This window comes from Geotrypetes seraphini, chromosome 5 (genome assembly GCF_902459505.1).
Source record: "Geotrypetes seraphini chromosome 5, aGeoSer1.1, whole genome shotgun sequence".
In the NCBI taxonomy this organism is placed as follows: domain Eukaryota; kingdom Metazoa; phylum Chordata; class Amphibia; order Gymnophiona; family Dermophiidae; genus Geotrypetes; species Geotrypetes seraphini.
The window spans coordinates 262,041,270-262,061,020 of NC_047088.1; the positions used below are offsets into that span (position 1 = coordinate 262,041,270).

Genomic DNA, 19,751 nt, shown 5'->3' on the forward strand with positions numbered 1-19,751 from the left:
GAGAAGAGAGACAAGAGGAGCCCACAGACGGGAAAAAATAGGGCAGTGGTTTTAGAGGGATTTTAAACAATGTGAAAAACACCAATTGGCAATCAGGGTTAATTTATGTGAACTATCTGAAATTACAGGCATGTCAAGAGGAAACAAAAGCAGCACACCGTCGGTATATATTCAGGTTGAAAAAAAGATGTTAAGCAAAGCAGGTACTTATACAGAACTTTATGGGACTCCACATACAAGGTGGTGAGGGAATGAATAAGAATCAAAGGATCTGAAAAAGTTAGAGGAATGGTCTAATGTCTGGCAACTAAAATTCAATGCATTTGAGGATTAATAATAGGAAGGAACCGTATATGCTGGGAGGAGAGAAGCTGATATGCACGGACGGGGAGAGGTACCTTGGGGTTTCAAGTTTCAAGTTTCAAGTTTATTTAAATTTAATGGTTCGCTTAAGAATTCTAAGCGAATAACATTACAACAAATATAAGGGTAAAAACAGTTAAGATCATTTTTGTGAATTAAAAAACATATTCGTGACCACTTAACAAAACAGACACTACTGGAATGGTTGGGAAAAACATGAGGGATAAAAAGTTACAATATTGTTGTGTCCTCATAGGTAGACGAAGAAAATTGGGTAGGGTAGGTTAGAACATTGGGGTAGGGGTACCTGAAGAAAATTTTCGAAATTTATGATATTTTCAATTAATGAAAGATGATTCCTATTTAAGGGTTAAAGGAAGCTTTAAACAGAAATGTTTTTAGATTAGTTTTGAATAAAGTGAGATCTTTAATATTCCTAATGTATAAAGGAAGAGAATTCCAGATGAGCGGGGCTTTGACTGAAAAAATATCGTGTCGCCTAGTTCCTATTATTTTCAATGATGGAACCATAAGTAACTCCTGACTATTAGACCGGAGAGAGCGATTTGAGAAGTGTGGGATTAATAAGCGGTTAATGAACTGAGGTTCGTTTGTAGTAGTTGTTTTAAAGACTAATAATGCTATTTTATATATTATTCTCTGGTTAATGGGTAGCCAATGAGATTTCATCAGATATGGAGTCACGTGGTCGTATTTCTTTCCATGATGTATTAATTTTATGGCGGTGTTTTGAATTATTTGTAAACGTCTTTGTTCCTTATTTGTTATGTTTAATAATAAGGAATTACAGTAATCTAATTTGGATATTATGAGTGAGTGGACTAGAATATTTACTGATTTTGGCTCTAAGTACTTGGACATTGAACGGATTAGTGTCTGAAGATGTAAAGGCGAAAAAACAGTGTGACAAGGCAGTGACTGCTGCCAGAAGGATGCTGGGCTGTATAAAGAGAGGTGTAGTCAGTAGAAGGAAGAAGGTGTTGATGCCCATGTACAGGTCATTGGTAAGGCCCCACTTGGAGTATTGTGTTCAGTTTTGGAGACCGTATCTGGCGAAGGACGTAAGAAGACTTGAGGCGGTCCAGAGGAGGGCGACAAAAATGATAGAAGACGTATGAGGAGAGACTGGAAGCCCTGAATATGTATACCCTAGAGGAAAGGAGAGACAGGGGAGATATGATTCAGACGTTCAAATACTTGAAGGGTAAATGATAAAACCAGAGGACATAATTTGAGGTTGAGGGGTGGTAGATTCAAAGGCAATGTTAGGAAATTCTACTTTACGGAGAGGGTGGTGGATGCCTGGAATGCGCTCCCGAGAGAGGTGGTGGAGAGTAAAACTGTGACTGAGTTCAAAGAAGCATGGGATGAACACAGAAGATTTAGAATCAGAAAATAATATTAAATATTGAACTAGGCCAGTTACTGGGCAGACTTGCACGGTCTGTGTCTGTGTATGGCCGTTTGGTGGAGGATGGGCAGGGGAGGGCTTCAATGGCTGGGAGGGTGTAGATGGGCTGGAGTAAGTCTTAACAGAGATTTCGGCAGTTGGAACCCAAGCACAGTACCGGGTAAAGCTTTGGATTCTTGCCCAGAAATAGCTAAGAAGAAAAAATTTAAATTGAATCATGTTGGGCAGACTGGATGGACCATTCGGATCTTTATCTGCCGTCATCTACTATGTTACTATGTTACATTCTACCTTGGAGATAAGGTTGAAACCAAAGAAGGGAGCTGCCTATATTATACCTATCTCCTCAAGGGGGTGCAAAACGATGTCATGGTCCATTAGATGGAATGCTGCCCTGAGATTGAGGGAGATGAGGTGAACTTTCCTGCTACTGTGAAAAGTGCCGTGGACAAAATCAATGAGAGCTAGCATGGTATGTTCAATAATAATAATAAAAAAAAAGATCATGAAATACATTTTGGCAGGAGTGGGGGCAGTTTGTTTTATCCAGAAAGGAAGTAAGTTGTGTAGTCTTTGCTCTGCCAGGAGTTCCGCTCACTAGGAAATGCTGTCTCTCTTCTGACATCATCCCTACTAGCCTCCACCATCCATCCCACTATACTTCACAATATGACCAGCTGTGTAAGATGAACAAATCCATCTCTAGGCTCTGATATACTCAACCTACATACATAGACTTACAGTCTTTTAATAGACAGCCATTAATCAGTTGATCCCAATGAATTCAGTTATTTCAAGTAAACTGCACCAGTGTGTCCATAAAAAATAAATAACTCTTTTCTACCTATTCCAATTATTGGGTCATGGCGCACAAGGCAACTTTATCAGGTTACAGCTCTTGTTTGGGATCGGTCGTCCGCGACTGTCTTTCGCTTGCTTCAGACAGACTCTCCAATCGTCTCTCAAATGAATAAAACCACTCAAAGTCCGTTTTTTCCCGGGTCTCTACATAGTTGCGGATCCGCCGCATCATTTCCCACACCTCACGGGTGGTTGGGGGTACTATTTCAGGACCACCATCATCATCCTCCTCCTCTGTCTCTTCCTCAACTATGGGGCAAGTGATTGGGTCCAGTTTACCACGGTGCTGAATCACTACCCTGCAAATCTCAGTGTCTGCCACCTCTTCTGTGGGTTCAGTTTTAATACTGACCAGTGGAAAGGGCTGAAAGCCAACAGCTGATGTACAGCTAGAAGACTTCCTTTCTGGAAAGGGGGCCAGAAATTCATTGTTCCCAAATTCTTTCCAAATCCCAGCTTGGATAAAGCACTTCCGGATCGTTTCAGGCTCCACGTCTTTCCAAGCAGCATTCAGCATGTGTGTAGCATCCAAGATTGTGATGCTGCGTGCCAAGTCAATTGCAGATTGTGGGTCGCCATCAAAATCCCTGATAATCTTGGTAAAAATCTGTTTCCTGTAGTGATGTCGGAGGTGGCGTATTACTTCCTGGTCCATGGGCTGAAGAGTTGGGGGTGACTTTGGAGGCAGAATAACAATTTTCACGTTGTCTAAATCACCTGCAGTGTGTGCTGTGCAATGATCAATAAACAGAATTATTTTTCTTCCAGCTTGTTTCATCTTCACGTCAACCCCATGTACCCATTTCTGGAAAATGTTAATACTGAGCCTGGTATATAAATCTGCCTCGTATTGAACAGGTAAGGCATCCATTGTCACTCCCTTGAAACACCTGGGTCTTTTTGACCTCCCAATTACAAGAAGGCGCATTTTCTCAGTTCCAGTAGAGTTTGCACAGATGATAACTGTCACATACTCCCTGCCACGACTAAGGCCAGCACTATCGTTGCTTTCTAAGACTCTATCAGGCATCTCGCGGAAGAATATTGCAGTTTCATCTACTTTATAGATGTCTTCAGGGCTGTATTCAGACAGCAACGAGGGTAAAGTATTCAAGTACCAATTGTCCACAGCATGAAGGCTAGGGTCTGCTTTGTGGTATCTGTTATTTCCAATGTTGTTACGTTTCTTCCACCTGGACAACCAGCCAGAGGTGGGCTCAAACTCTATCCCCATGACCACTGCCAAGTCCCTGGCCTTCTCCATCAGCAGTGGTCCGGAGATGGAGATGCCATGATTGCGCGCAGCCGTAAACCAGCGAAAGAGGGCATCTTCAATCCTGGCATCTTTGCCATCACGCTTTCTCTTCCGATCCTGGTTCCCGCCCTTCAGCCACTCTGACAGGAGGGTGTCCCTGTTTTTGAGGATTCTGCAGACACAGGAGACATCGATGCCAAACTCTTTCGCCAGGTCCTTCCGGGCCACTCCGGGCCGTGAAGACTTGGCCAGCAGCTCGATCTTTTTGGCTAGGGAGAGCACATTGCGCTTTAATTTATAATCCATCCTGCTCAAGCACCGATTCCCTCTCCCACAGGAGGCAGGATGGGAGATCTGGGGCTTTAAAGAGTCCCTCAGACTGCAGCCAGGGGGCGCTGCTGAACAGGAGGGCAGGGGAGGCAGCAGAGGTGCTGAGGCGGACAGCACCCGTGGGGGAGGAAGGAGAGCAGCCACCACAGGCTAGGGAGGCGATGAAGGGGAAGCCGGAGCCCAGGCTGTCACCCCCTTCGTGTGCACTCAAACGGAAAGAGCTGTGCACACAAGCAGAGCCCGGCAAAAGAGCGTCCTTTCTTCCGGCCTCCCGATCAACCCAGAGCCGGACACCCTTGGCACAGGAATATGTGGGCTGGAGCCTCTTCTTTCCAAGCCGCTTTTCTTGGTTTTTTTTTTTTTTTTGGGGGGGGGGGGTTCAAATCAAAGGAGTCAGGCGCGTGTTTAGACAGACCCGGGGTCCTGCCAGAGCGGAAGCGGCGCCAGGGTAAAAACGGCCGAAGAATGGGAAGGACAAAGAGAGCACGTGACGGGGAAGGGCGCCCTGCGCAGCCATCTTTGATTTGGGCAAGGAGCCCTTTTTTTTCCCTTTCCGGGTTTTTGGGGAGGGGCGGGGCCTTTTCGGACGCTCTGTAAAGATAAATGTGGAAGAAGAGCTAGAAGAACAAGGGAAACTCTTAGCTCTCCAATCAATGTATATATAAAAATGGAATGTTAACAAATGGTTCTTTCAGGGGCAGAACACAACCCAATATGCACATATTTATAGGGTTAGGCATATGCTCCAGAAAAAGGACAAATTGAGACAGCAATGGAAGTAAAACCTGGATGTCTCAATCTGTCCTCCTTTTGCTGGAATCCAATCTATAATTGGCTAACACTTAATCCCTTGGGGAGAATGTTTGAACTGACTTGGATTAAATGGAATTTTGATTGGATTGATAATATCAACCCAAGCACAGTACCTGGTAGAGCTTTGGATTCTTGCCCAGAAATAGCTAAGAAGAAAAACATTTAAAAAATGTAAATTGAATCAGGTTGGGCAGATTGGATGGACCACTGGGGTCTTTATCTGCCGTCATCTACTGAACGGACACGTATCAGAACTTTAGTAAGTGTCCTTAGGCATATGTTGTTTAAAGATGCAAAGGTAGGCCCTGTTTATCTTTCCCTTCTTTGAAGATGGTATAAGGACATCTATGTTTGTCTTTCTTTCTTTGACATGAATGTTTAAACAGAGTTGTAGTGAAGTGAATTCAATTGTTTTGTTAAGCCGTATTTACAGACAGCTTTAGTTAAGAAGCTCTGCTGGTCAAGGCTTTTTCTTACCTTTTGGACTTCAATCTCTAGATAGGAAAAATGCTGATGTGTTTAAAGTTTCATGTGACCTTACGTCACATGCCATCACATGCTGACAAACCTGATTCGTATAAAAGATGTGAAACTCATAATAAAAGACGGACATATTTGAAAGATGGTTTCTGGTCTTTAAGATGTGTCCCCAGGTACCTGACTTACATATGACAGAGACAGAGAAAGTATGGGGCAGGAATTGGGACCTGAATCCTTTTCAGTTGGGGGCTTGTCCGCGATGGGCAGATGATATCACCAGTATTTTGTGAGTATTTCTGAATTTTTTCTGTTCTTTAATACTCACTGGGTAGTGGTGACCTGTACCCAACCCCTTATTTTAAGTTCAAGCTTTGGGTTCTATTATGGAGTTTTTTTGGGAAAAATCTTGGGGTACTTTCGGTAAGCACCCCTCATATATATACGCAGCTGCCATTCTTTCGGAAAGAATGAAATTATTTATAGAACCCCCCTGCCCACTCTGTCATTTGTAAGGTTAAAAACTTTTATAGAGTATAAGATTTTATTGTCTCTTATTACTGTACCTCGCTTATAAGGTAAGATAAGCGAATATTTTTGCATTGTTATATTGGGCTTTGTAATGAGTCATAAAGGCACTTACTCCTAGACAAATGAGACTTGTACGGATGTGTGTGTGTATGACATTTTTCCTTCAGCTCCCATCTTTCTGTGTCACCAATGTTTACCACTGAGGTAGGACATGCTGTTATGTGGAATGAATTGAAAGCGCTGTTTGAATCAGTCTAAGATCTTTCCCTTGTAGTTTGTACACAAGCATTATTTCTTGTCTTCCTTTTGATCCTGCCTAATTTTGTGCGTTTTTTCTACCGGCTGCTTTCTTTGTGTTCTGTGCTGGATCATAAAAAAAAAAAAGAAACAAGAAAAAGAAAAAATTCCGTTTTAAAGGTTTTCTTTCTTGTGCAGAGCAAAGCTAATCTGTTCTTTGCTTTCATTATCAGGGTCTGTGCATGAATGTTTTTGTCCCTTCCCCCAGACTTCTCTGTTTGGGCTTCCACTGACCCCCTATAGTGCTTCTTTGAAGTTACTCATTCTTGGTTTTATAAAGCAGTAAGGTGAGATTCCACTGCTTGTCTCTTGACTTTTCTCCGGCATTATCAAAACCACCATCTCTTCTTATAATACGCCCATCGCTCTTGTTGTCAAAGCTGATGGCATTCCCTGTTTCGTCCTAGATTTAGGGCTGTTAGAGTTTTGGTAATTCTCATTGCCCTTATGTTTCTTCCACCATTCCATCGGCAGCCAATGATTTTTTTCTGTCATTATCCTAAAGAATGTTTTATTTTTAGTCCCTTTGGTGAGGTTGCCTTCACCTTTAAGCAACAGTATACCTAGTGTAGAATTGCCCTTCAGGCTATTCTACAAGTCATGCACTGCCCCTCATGGTCCTATTCTCATTTTGTACAACTTTTGTGTTCCATAATTCAGGAGACCTGTCAGGCTGATATAATGATTGTCTGTGTGTGGTCACAAGGTGTCATGAAATAAACTGCACTGGTGTACATCTGAAGTGAAATACCTGGGTTTTGTCCTGTCTCATGGTCAGAGGAAAATCTGCACTTTCTGCATTGCTGCTGTTCTGCCCCGCCCAGCTAACAAGAAAGACATGCTTACTTTTCTTGCTATGATTGGTCACTGCCGCCAATGGATCTCTGCTTGTTCCTTCTATGACCAGATTTTGAGACAGACCCTGGTTTCTGAAATGACTGCTCTTATCAGATGGACTTATGAAATGTTGGACATTTAAGATGTGCTTTGGTTTCTAGCTCAAGTTTGGGTTTTCCTGCTTATGCCCACATGTTTTATCTCTTTGTTTGGGACTATTGTAACACCATGAAGGGAGAACATGGCGGTAAGTTACGCTCTGTTGCCTTTTTTTATAGTCACTCCTGTTCAAGTTCCCTGGCTGCTTGTGCTATGGTGGTAGAGATGGTTACTTCTTTGATCCTAGGTCACCTCATTACCCTTCATACTTTTCACGATGTCCAAGCCCTTCTTTTAAATAGGCTTCTGGGTCTCAAGGGTGAACAGGATTCTCTTCCTCTCTTTTTTCACAGCTTCCTCTGAATTTGTTGCCTGGCGTTTGGCAGGTGCCCAAAGCCGCCCTTTTGGACGGACTTTGGTGCAAAGAGGGGAAACCCTGGATACCAGCTGCTAGCTCTCCCTTATTCATTGCCCAATATCATGGTATTGGTTATCGTAGTGCTCGCTCGACATTTTAACTTCTTGCTAGTGATATTTTCATTCTTGACCTTTTGCTCCTTGATACAGAGATATATAGCTCGATAATTACAACTGGCACGGTTGTGAATTGAAAATAAATTGGAAAATACAATTCCTTTCTATTGTTTTAGCTGAAATTAGGATGTTGCTAATTTAAAATGTTTTTTCCGGATTTATACATAGCCATCCCAGATCCATTTTGGCACAGATATTTCTAATGTTTTCCACGGGTCCTCTTTATCACTGCAGAGATAGAGACGCTCCAAAGAGACATTAGCTTTATGCCCTTTTTCCAAATATGAGATGGTTATGATATACATTATTTGTTGTTTTGGTTTTTTTTATATCAATGTGTTTATTTGCAGAGTTAAATTCAGCCCTGCACACTTGACAGATGGAGTAATAGCTCCACGCTTAAAACTTTATGTTTTGTCTGTGTCATGTCTACTTGTTTTAGTTTAGTGGGTACCCCAGGATACATAATATTGGCCATTTTTAGAGCTCTTTTTCCACTTCTTACTAGCCTAACTGCGCAATGTTCTTTTACTTTTAGCTTTTATATTCTGAATATAGTTTAGTTAGGGGTTATAAGAAAAAGCTTTATTTTATGCAGCGTTTATTTCGTGGTGTTCCCTACATATGATCCATACATTTCTGAATACATTCAGTACATCAGTATGGTCTCTCTGAAGTGCATAATAGTTATATGCAGCACGATAAAAACATATCCTTTTGGATTGTTCAATTAAGAACCTTAAGTAACTGAGTATTGTCGCTCTTTTGCCATGGCTATGCTAAGTGAATGAATTGGTATTGTTGCATGTTGCCACGTTCAGTGCAGGCAACATGGTTTCTCTTGTTTTCTATCTCTTATTTGGATCACATTGGAGTACAGCTGCTGAATGATGCACAGACATCTGGCTGCTCTCCCTTTGAGATTCTCACGGGATGACCTTTCCCCGCCCCATGGGTAGATTTTCCCTTGATACAGGAGGTATACGTCCAAAAGCTAATTGAAATATTAGGGCTTGTTCAAAGAAACGTGTCTTGCACTTCTCCTTTCTCTCCACAGATTCCTACCCATTTTTTCCAGCCTGGTGATTATCCAGCAGCTTTCCAAGGATCGGAAGCAGACGGATTTCCCCTTTGGCCTTCCCACTACTGTGATCGCTGTGACCAGGCCCGCTGCACTTACTGAGGAGTTTCCTGTTTGGATCCACGCAAGTCGCTTGAAGAGGGTTAACCTAAAACCCCAGAAGCAAGTCTTCCCTGCGCAGATTTCACCTCCTTCAGAGGAACAACATGATGATCTCATCACAGCATTCCACCAACTTTATCATTCTCTTACTGGCAACGCTGCTGCTAGTTTTTCTCCCTGTATGGATCATTTCTAACTGGGTCTACAGGGATGATGTGTTCTGGGTCCACGACACTTTCTGCCCATACCCATCTGTAAATGACACTCCTACTGTAAACAGCACCCCCGACACCTCTTTGCGAACATGACGTCAAGCTGGACTACTCCCTCGCAAAGGCTGTCCTTCAATTGGAATCCAGAAAAGACCGATGCTACCCTTTGGTATAATTCCAGCAGTGTGCAAGTTGCCACCTTCTCCTTTGAGTATTGTGACATTGTGGACTGTTCATCAATTGATATCCCAAGGCTGTGCCATTGGTCCTCAGAGATTCCTAAAACTAAGGACATATATATATATATATGTTACTGACTTACGTTGGGGGGATAAGTGTGCATTCTGGGGAGTGGTAGGGTGGAATATTAATACTGACTGGGCTTATAAACTAGAAAATACCCTGAAAAACAGTGGACCAAAATGGTAAATCACTGCTTACTTGTATGACCCTTCATAAGGTTGGACACTGTTATAGGAAAAGTGTTCCTGCACAAATTATTAAGCTTTCTCTTACTATTGACAACCCTAGACCTACTGATGAAGGTATGTACATTATGGACATGTGGTTTAAGGGTGGGTCTAGCTATCATCAGTTTTCTTATGGGATCTATCTACCTCCACTCATCTTCTCCCGCCATTTTGTGGGGGCCCCAAAAAATACTAACTCACTGGCCCCTACATTCAATAAACTTACTGACATGATGGCTATTGCCAATCCCACTTTTGAAGATATTGTGGCTGTTGAGGTAGGGTTTTCAGAACGTAACCTTTGGTTAGAATGGATGAAATTCACTGCTGATCAACATAATAAGAGTAATTGTTACATATGTGCTCAAGCTAGACCCCATCTAGGAACCGTACATCTGGACCTCCCTCCTGGTATCCAACCATGCCTTTTTGGGTTATTTACCTATCCTCTTTGTGCACTGTAGTGTTCTAAATACCCTTTGTTGCCAGGACAGCAAAAGCTTGATATTGCCGTTATCATCTATAAGGGCAATTACATATGTCATGTTTCTAATTTGACACAGAGTAGTTTTGTAGGTAATTTACCCCCAGGTTATTGTTCTGTCTTGGCTCATAGGTATGCACCATTGTTGCTGCATTAGATTTGATATTTACTGGCTTTATGGAGACTTTTGGCTCCCTGTTAAGCTACCCAGCCAGTGGATAGGCCAGTGCACTTTAGTTAAGGTTACCATGCTCCTGCATATCTTTCTGAAAGGCATCCTTCCTATTCACATGGTTTTTCCTTTTATTTGTCTTGATATAAATCTGATCACATGTATACATAGATGCTATAGGGGTCCCAAGAGGGGTCCCAGATGAATTTAAGGCCCGAGCTCAGGTTAAGGCTGGGTTTGAGTTCCTTATTCCCTTTATTACTATTAATAAGAATGTTGATCGGATTAGTTAAAATTATTATAATCAGCAACGCTTTGTGAACTATTCTAGGGACGCCTTGCAAAGTATTACTGATCAATTGGGCTCCACTTCTCAGATGGTTCTCAAAATCATATGGCCCTAGATATGATTCTAGCTGAGAATTCTGAAAAATTCTCCTCAGTATTTTATGCTGTTGTACTTTTCTTTCTGACAATATAGGTCCTCCTATGGCCATTCAGAAATTAGCAGACCTCTTTGCTGAGTTCAAATGTAACTCTGATTTATCTAATTTTTGGGATCAGCACTTTAGTTGAATGCATAATCTCTTATTATTTGCACTCTTGTCTTGACTGCTCATGTACTGTGTTATTCGTATTACAGCTCCTAAAAAACCCCTCCTTGAGAGACATACCTAGAGTATCACTCCCTTCCAGCTCATGCTGTGTATTTGTGACGTCATTTACATGACGTAAGAGGGGAATTGAACGGACACGTATCAGAACTTTAGTAAGTGTCCTTAGGCATATGTTGTTTAAAGATGCAAAGGTAGGCCCTGTTTATCTTTCCCTTCTTTGAAGATGGTATAAGGACATCTATGTTTGTCTTTCTTTCTTTGACATGAATGTTTAAACAGAGTTGTAGTGAAGTGAATTCAATTGTTTTGTTAAGCCGTATTTACAGACAGCTTTAGTTAAGAAGCTCTGCTGGTCAAGGCTTTTTCTTACCTTTTGGACTTCAATCTCTAGATAGGAAAAATGCTGATGTGTTTAAAGTTTCATGTGACCTTACGTCACATGCCATCACATGCTGACAAACCTGATTCGTATAAAAGATGTGAAACTCATAATAAAAGACGGACATATTTGAAAGATGGTTTCTGGTCTTTAAGATGTGTCCCCAGGTACCTGACTTACATATGACAGAGACAGAGAAAGTATGGGGCAGGAATTGGGACCTGAATCCTTTTCATCTACTATGTTACTAAGTAACTAGGACTAAATGATGTATGGGGCAGTTCTCATTTAGACATATGTCTGGTGCTGGTCATCTATGAGTGACTGCCCGAACCCACAATTCCTCATATGTACGCCAAGGGCTCATACTGATGTCCATTATTTAAAGAACTTTCATAATTATTTGGCACTTTTTTTCTCCGTTCAAACATTTTCCCCAAGGGATTAAGAGTGTTAGTCAATTATAGATTTTAGACAACATTATTGGCTACAACATCATCCAAAGGGTTGTACATTTTTGTGCTCCTTTTTCTGGAGCCATATGGTACCCCAATTAAGAGTCAAATGATGACCTTATACATTAAACAATTCTCTGCTGGGCTACTACTATCCATTCAGTTGTGTCCGATCCTTGGATACTCTGTAGGCCAGTTCTCGTCATGCTTCCCTGTTTTCCACGACTTCTTTCATAGCCGGCTCAAAAGTGCCAAGAGGATGGTGTGCTCTGGAGGAGAGGAGGGACAGGGGAGATATGATACAGACGTATCATATCATGTAAATACTTACAGGATGGAGTATGAGGAGAGATACTGAAGAACTGCAGAATGAAAACACTCGTAGGTCAGTAAAAGGAGTTGAACTGTATGCAGACGTGGACGGGGAACCAGGGAGCATAACGACACTGGCGGACTATGAGGCGGGTAGCAGAATTCTGAACAGATTGAAGGGGAGAAACCTGTAAGAAGCATGTTGCAGTAAACCAGGCGAGAGATGACTAATATGGATGAGGATCATAGTAGCATGCTCAGAAAGGAGAGGCCAGATTTTAGCAATGTTGTAGAGAAAGAAACGAGTTTTGGCGATCTGTTGTATTTATGAAGAGAAGGAAAGAGATGAGTCAAAAGTGACTCCAAGCAGGGACGGTTTTAGACATGCTGGAGCCCATAAAGAGGGTAATGGATAAAGAGTGGTACATTTGGTGTAGTTGGGTAGGGAAGACAGGAATTGGGGTGAATAACAGGAGCATGAGTACATGGGGATGGGGAGAGCAGATACAAAGGACTGAAGGGTGAAGTGGGTTGGGCTGGGGGTTGGTGCAAAGCTAGCAGGTGTGAGTAAGAATAAAGAATGTGTGGAATAGGGAACTGATAGCATGTATTGGGGCTATGAAGGGGGGGTGCAGGTGAGACAGGACTAAGGTTGTGAGATGGAGCCTGAAGGATGGGGTGAAGGACTCAGAGTATTAGAAAGGAACAGTATTTATTTAAAAAATTATATACTGCTTTAGACAAAAGCAGTATGAATAAATATAACTGGCACATCAGGCATTGATTTCAAGCAGAATTCTATACATAAAACGTCCCTCATGAGTTTGCATAACTGCTGACACATACAAATATGTTTTCAATAGTTTTTTTAAACATCTCTAGGCTTACATAAATGCAATTGTCCACTCGAGGCATTCCAGAACTTCAAACCCGGAAGGTGGAAATTAGGGGTTGAGGAAGTAACAGAAGAGAAGTGGAACCTGGATGAGGAATAGAAGCCAGAAGAAAGGGACTGGAACCAGGAAGAGGGATGAGCTGAGAAGCAAATGAGAGTCAGAAGAAAGCAGATGGGGGTGGGAAGGGGATGAGTACACAGACTAAGTATAGAGGATTAGGGAATGGGTGCCATATTTAAGAGGAAATGAGATGTTGAAAAAGAGTATGAAGAGGGGAATCAAAGGACTGAAAAGGTGAGACAAAGAAGGGGTGAGAGTGGGACAAAATGGTGAGAGTGAAAAAGAGGGAGGGAATACAAAGTTAGAAATGTTGCAGAGTTCCCAAGTTAACCATTTCTACAGGGAGACTTATTGCCATTGCTGGTTTTAAATGTATACCTCAAAGCAGTGTGGGGTTTATAGCTCCTGATTCTACCCATAGAAACTAGTGCTGCAGGTCCCATAATGCATCAGAATGAAGTTGTCAAAAATGCAGGATTGTCCTAAAATCTCCCTCCTGGAACTGGGTAATTGGTTGCTCTGATATTGAGATATGGCTAGGAAAAAGAAGAAAATAAATGGAGATCAGGGAGATTGAAGGTGATAGCTGGGGAAAGTAAGGCAGATGTTTGAAAAATCAACTTGGAAAGAGGGTGGATAAGTGCGCTAGTTAGCTGGAAATTAGGAGGAGATAAGAGCTAAGAAGTAGAAAATTGAGAGCCAAGCAGAGGATGTGACAGGGGCAAAGGGATAAAATCTAGCAATAAGTGAATAGAGAGGCAAAGAATTTAAGTGAAAAGGGAAGATCAATGCTAGAGACATATGTAAAGAAGGAAATGACAGAGGGGAAATAGTAAATGGGAAGGAGGCCCATGAAAAGAAGTTTGTAGAAAATGGAGCACTGAAGGCACTGAAGGCAGAAAACAAAACCATGATCAATGCGATTAGAAAAAAAAAATTCACAGACAACAAAGGTAGAAAACGGTTGTTTTTAGATCACTGATTGCAAAAATGCAGGCTTTGGGGATGCAAATCTCTGATATCTTTGTTTTTATCACAGCATAGAAAGGGATTCTGCTTGTTCCTGTAGCATTTCACTGCATGTAGATTATAGCTTATACTGTACTTTTAATTTGTGGTCCTTATTCTCTGTTTGGTGAAGGCTGGTCCATGTTCCGTATGTGTGACAGAGGTGAGGTATTTTGCAACCGCTTCACTTCCGTAGAGAGATCTGAAGCAGCCCAGCTGCTACTTCTACCACTATTTATAATTTCTATAGTGCTACTGGGCATATGTAGTGCTGTACATCAAACATGGAATAGACAGTTCCTGCTTGAAAAAGTTTATAATCTAGTTTTGACAGACAAACTGGACAAAAAGGTGCATCTATACACAATGATCAGATGGGGAATTAGAGAGGGAATGCAGGACAGATTGGTGCTAGCAGCTTCAAAGAAGTGGGCTTTGAGCATGGATTTGAATACAGCATACCCTCGCGAATGTGTGGTTCTGAATTTGCGGACTCAGTAATTCATGGGGGGGAGGGTTAACCCTCTCTGCGCCTGTGTATCTGACGCTCGTCTCCAGCCACTCTTCCTTCCACGACGCAGTGGCTTCCCCCATGTCGTAATAACAGACTATGGACTTTCCCTCCAGGAATTTGGCAAACCTTTCTCAAAAAGCTATGCTATCCGCTTTTACCATAATCATAAGAATTGCTGCTGTTGGGTCAGACCAACGGCGGCCCTTAGGTCAAAGACCAGTGTCCTATTTGAGTATAGCCTTACCTGTGTACGTTCTGGTTCAGCAGGAACTTATCTAACCCTTTCTTGAATCCCTGGAAGGTGCTTTCCCCTATAACAGCATATGTTTATATGAAATCAATCATACTAGGTTTACTATTGCAACTAAATACTCTATACACCATTTTTTTACACACCTCTCTAAGGAGGTTGTCCATTTCAACTAAATATAATTTATTTACATGCATCCCTGAAAGTTCTAGTTTCCTCTCTCTGCCAGCTTCATAATTTCAGTTGAAGTAGTTTGAAAAAAGGACAGTCTTTATCCCTTTGAATTTTCTGGTGTTCTTTTCCAGCTTTAATTCCTTTGGTAGGTCATTCCACCACATCAGGGCCATTACCGAAAACATTCTTGCCCTGGTGCTTTTGTATTTGATGTCTTTGAAGGAAGGTATTTGTAGTAAGGACTCTTGGCTCGAGCACAGAGCACGCCGGGGCATATGATTATTTAGTTCGGCCACTAGATACTGCGATTCCAAGAGGTGAACAGTTTTGTGCGTCAGCGATTGAATTTCATCCTGCTCTCAATCGGGAGCCTGTGTAACTATCAGTAGCGGGGTGGCACTCGTCTGTCTCGACACAATTACCATATGGAAATAAAGAGCTGGATGACACAAAACAAGTTCCAATTAAATGCCGCAAAAACTGAGCTCCTCTGGATGCGGAAAGATAGCCCCACACTTGCCCATCCTTCGATCTCCTAAGAATGTTATAATGCCCCTGTATCGCTCCATGGTGCGACCTTATCTGGAGTATTGCGTTCAATTCTGGTCTCTCTATCTCAAGAAAGATATAGTGGTGCTAGAAAAGGTTCAAAGAAGAGCAACTAAGATGGTAAAGGGGATGGAACTCCTCTTGTATGAGGAAAGACTAAAATGGTTAGGGCTCTTCAGCTTAGAAAATAAACGGCTGAGGGGAGATAGGATTGAAGTCTACAAAATCCTGAGTGGAGTAGAACGGGTACAAGTGGATCGAATTTTCACTCCGTCAAAAATTTACAAAGTGTAGGGGACACTCGATGAAGTTATAGGGAAATACTTTTAAAACCAATAGGAGGAAATATTTTTTCACTGAGAGAATAGTTAAGCTCTGGAACGCGTGGTAAGAGCGGATAGCGTAGCTGGTTTTAAGAAAGGTTTGGACAAGTTCCAGGAGGAAAAGTCCCTAGTCTGCTGTTGAGACACACATGGGGGAAATCACTGCTTGCCCCAGATCGGTAGCATGGAATGTTGCTACTATTTGGGTTTGTGCCAGGTACTTGGATTGGCCACTGTGGAAACAGGATGGAGCATTGGTCTGACCCAGTATGGCCCTCTTAGGCTGTTGAGATAATGGGGGAAACTACTGTTTGTTCTGGGATCACTGCTGCTGTTTGGGTTTCTAATAGGTACTTGGGCTAGATGGCCAACTGGTCTGCCCCAGTAAGACTATTCTTATGGAGTTTGTTTTTTTCCATGTAAGGGGAGCGCTAGGGATGCGAGCAAAGAGCGGGGCGGAAGTGGGTAAGGGAGAAAGCCCGCCGGGCGGAAGCTGGCCTGCGGGGCGGAAGCGTCTGTGTTGGAAGGCGTCTGCGGGGCGGAAGTGGTGTGTGGGCGAGCAGTGTCGGCGATTCTTCCCCCGTCTTGCTCGCTCGCTCTCCCGCCGCCGCTGCCATGATCTTGCTGGAGGTGAACAACCGCATCATCGAGGACACCCTGGCGCTGAAGTTGGAGAGCGCCGCGGCCGGGTGAGCGGGGCCCGGGCGGAGGGTGGGGCGGGAGGCGAGGCAGCGCGGGCCTTGGGGCGGAGAGTGCGCGGGCAAGAAAGCAAGCTCTCGGGGGAGGGGAGGTGGGGGGAGAGAGAGAAGCAGCCCGTGAAAGACGAAAGGAGGGTCGTGGCTGGGCGCTTGAAGGCGGCCAACTTCCGCCCAGCTAAGCGCCTAAGTGTGTTCTGGAAATGGAAGAAGTGAGGCTTAAGAAAGAGGATCTGGGCTGAGCCCGTTGTGAAACTCGCTGCTGCTCTGGCCCTGGAGGTCCCTCATTGCCTAACCTGCTTCAAGAACTAATGCCAATGCCAGACAAATCTGAATGTTTTGATTGGGTGAACAGAGAATTGGACTGAGGGCATATGCTAGATCAGGGATAGGGAACTCTGGTCGGGATTTCAGGATTTCTCCAATGAATATGCATGAGATCTATTTGCATGCAGTGCTTTCAATGCATATGCATTGGGGAAATCCTGAAAACCCAACTGGAATACGGCTCTCGAGGACCGGAGTTCCCTACCCCTGATCTAGCATATGCCCTCGGTCCAATTCTCTGTTCACCCAATCAAAACATTCAGATTTGTCTGGCATTGGCATTAGTTCTTGAAGCAGGTTAGGCAATGAGGGACCTCCAGGGCCAGAGCAGCAGCGAGTTTCACAACGGGCTCAGCCCAGATCCTCTTTCTTAAGCCTCACTTCTTCCATTTCCAGAACACACTTAGGCGCTTAGCTGGGCGGAAGTTGGCCGCCTTCAAGGATTTCCCCAATGAATATGCATTGAAAGCAGTTCATGCAAATAGATCTCATGCATACTCGTTGGGGAAATCCTGAAAACCCAACTGGAATACGGCTCTCGAGGACCGGAGTTCCCTACCCCTGTGCTAGATGTAATTGTCTTAGGTTTCAGCAAAGCCTTTGACACGGTTCCTCATAGGAGGCTCTTGAACAAACTTGATGCGCTGAAGTTAGGACCCAAAGTGGTGAACTGGATTAGAAACTGGTTGACGGACAGACAACAGAGGGTGGTGGTTAATGGAATTCGCTCGTTAAGTTAAGTGCCTAGTTGGTTGTCGGCTGCGTCCTGTGGCTGGAACAACCTGCCTGACTCGGAAGGCGATTCTCAAAACGTACTGTGCCTTTAACGAGGTCGCTAAACCGGCTAGCAGGGCAGTATTTTACCGGCTGATTTTTGGAACGGCTCCCCGTGGTCTTTTCCGAGCTTCCTGGCAGACTCCAGGTCGTTTATATTAATGAGTTCTTAGATTCTCTGTCATAGCCGAGTGATTCTGTAACCTCCTTGGGCTGCATTGGCGGCAAATTTAAAAAATTTAAAAAAAGACCCTCAATGTCTCCTGAAACCCCCCTACACCTTTAAACAGAAGGATGGCAGGAGGATGCCCACTCCCTGCTGCCGCTGGGGACCTCCTGCACTTTAAATTGAAGGATGACAGAAGAGATGCCTGCCTGTTTAAAATGGCAGGTCTTCTCCTTCCCAATGCATCCTGGCATGCACTGCTGGGGGGGGGGTGTTAAGGCTATGATTGATGCAGGCATCTAAGGCCCCTCCTGTGGGAGAGATCTTGGGCAGCTGGGGCCAATCAGAGCTTAGGCCCCTCCCCAGTGCATCTCGGGCTCTGATTGGCCCAGATGCCTAAGGCCTCTCCTATATATTTATTTTAAACATTTCTTACTCGCTTACATCCTGCAGTTCTGAGCGAGTTACAAAAGAACACTCATAATTTTTAAACATATAAATCACACTAGACAATGACCAAGTAGATCAAATAACAAATGTACTAAAAACCAGCTTCCTGCGTTAAGTCTATGTTTATGCACTGAATCACTCTCACCCTTCCCATATACATAATATCACTCATACAATACTCTTTCAATCAATTTCCTAAAATTTAGTAAGGATGGAGCCCCCTTTGGTTCAAGCGGCAAGGCGGTTGAGGACTTAGGTGCCTGGGCCAGTCAGAGGAAGGAAAGGGGAAGGCTTGCCGTCTGGTGGGAGTAGACATCCCTCCTGCCGGCCATCATCTTCAAGATACATGTGGGTGGGGTGCAGGTGTCACTGGGCGGCTGCTATCCTTCAGTTGAAAGTACAGGGAGTGTGGAGGGGGGGGCGGTGGACCCTGAAGGAGGGAGTGACCATTCTGTCATCCTTGAATTTAAAGTGCGGGAAGTGGCAGGGGGTGGCTGGTAGTTGCAGGGAGGGGAGCCTGGCAGCGAGTGGGCATTGCTCCCTGCCAGCTGAGCCCTTGCAGCAGGGCGAGCCTCAGTCAGCTGAGCTGGCAGGAAGAGTAGCAGCCTGTGGGCATGTTTTTGTTTTTTTCCATTTTTGACAGGAAGGAGCTGTACTTAGCGATTACTCTTCTGAGCAAACGCTAGGCACAGTTCCTCCCCTCCCTTTACTGGCAATTCTTCACACAAATAGCGTGCGTATAATTTGCATGCTATTATGCTGAGAATCACCCGTAAAAGTAAAATTGCTCCCACTACGGCCACTACATGAACTCGTTGGATTTTACCGGCAAATTTTAGAGAATTTTCTCCTCGGTTCTTTGAGCCCTGTCTCTAATAGTCTTCAAGTCCAGGCTGAAAACCCCCTTTTTTGAAGCTGCCTTTAAGTCCTACCCTGCTCGACTTCATTTGATCGTCATTGGCGTGTGTTTGTTATCTTTTATGCGGTTTGCTTTATACCTTAACCACCATGGACCCCTGAGGAAGGCCTGTTATCCGAAACACAGACCGTGTCTGGTCTCTTGGTTTGCTTTAAGGTTGTATATGTTACTGCAATTTTATCAATAAACAACGCCTGCATCTTGTACATTATCTGCAGTTTGTTTGTTGTTTTCTGCTTTAAGTCCTACCCTGCCAACTTGTAAAGTGCCCGTATCTGTTGTCATTCCCTCTTACTACCTTACCCCCTCCACCCCTTTAATTCCCACTTTTTGTCCTCTAGATCTGTCATAATTGTAAGTTCTTTCAGACAGAAACAAGTCTCTTGTATGTTTAATATACAGCACTATGTGCATCTGGTAGCACTTTAGAAATAATAAATAGTAGTTATTTAGTTAATAAATGGGATTTGTATTATTTCATGTGTATTAAAATGCTTAACATAGGTAAGAGTTGGTAAAAACATAGGAATAGC

The 19,751-nt window shown here is 43.4% G+C and overlaps 2 protein-coding genes across 2 annotated transcripts in view; one reads left to right on the plus strand and one right to left on the minus strand.

Moving 5' to 3' along the window:
- Nucleotides 1–2,087: 2,087 nt before the first annotated feature.
- LOC117361399 (tigger transposable element-derived protein 3-like) lies at nt 2,088–4,581 on the minus strand. The gene has a single exon (XM_033946656.1). The coding sequence runs from the start codon at nt 4,215–4,217 to the stop codon at nt 2,685–2,687; it is 1,533 nt and encodes a 510-aa protein (XP_033802547.1). The 5' UTR covers nt 4,218–4,581; the 3' UTR covers nt 2,088–2,684.
- An 11,820-nt stretch (nt 4,582–16,401) lies between these two features.
- The window catches only part of ARPC2 (actin related protein 2/3 complex subunit 2), a 47,478-nt gene continuing 44,128 nt past the window's right edge, over nt 16,402–19,751 (plus strand). Inside the window, exon 1 of the mRNA XM_033946201.1 lies at nt 16,402–16,576. Coding sequence (XP_033802092.1) covers nt 16,503–16,576 — 74 coding nt within the window. The 5' untranslated portion in view covers nt 16,402–16,502. The remainder of the gene's footprint in view (nt 16,577–19,751) is intronic.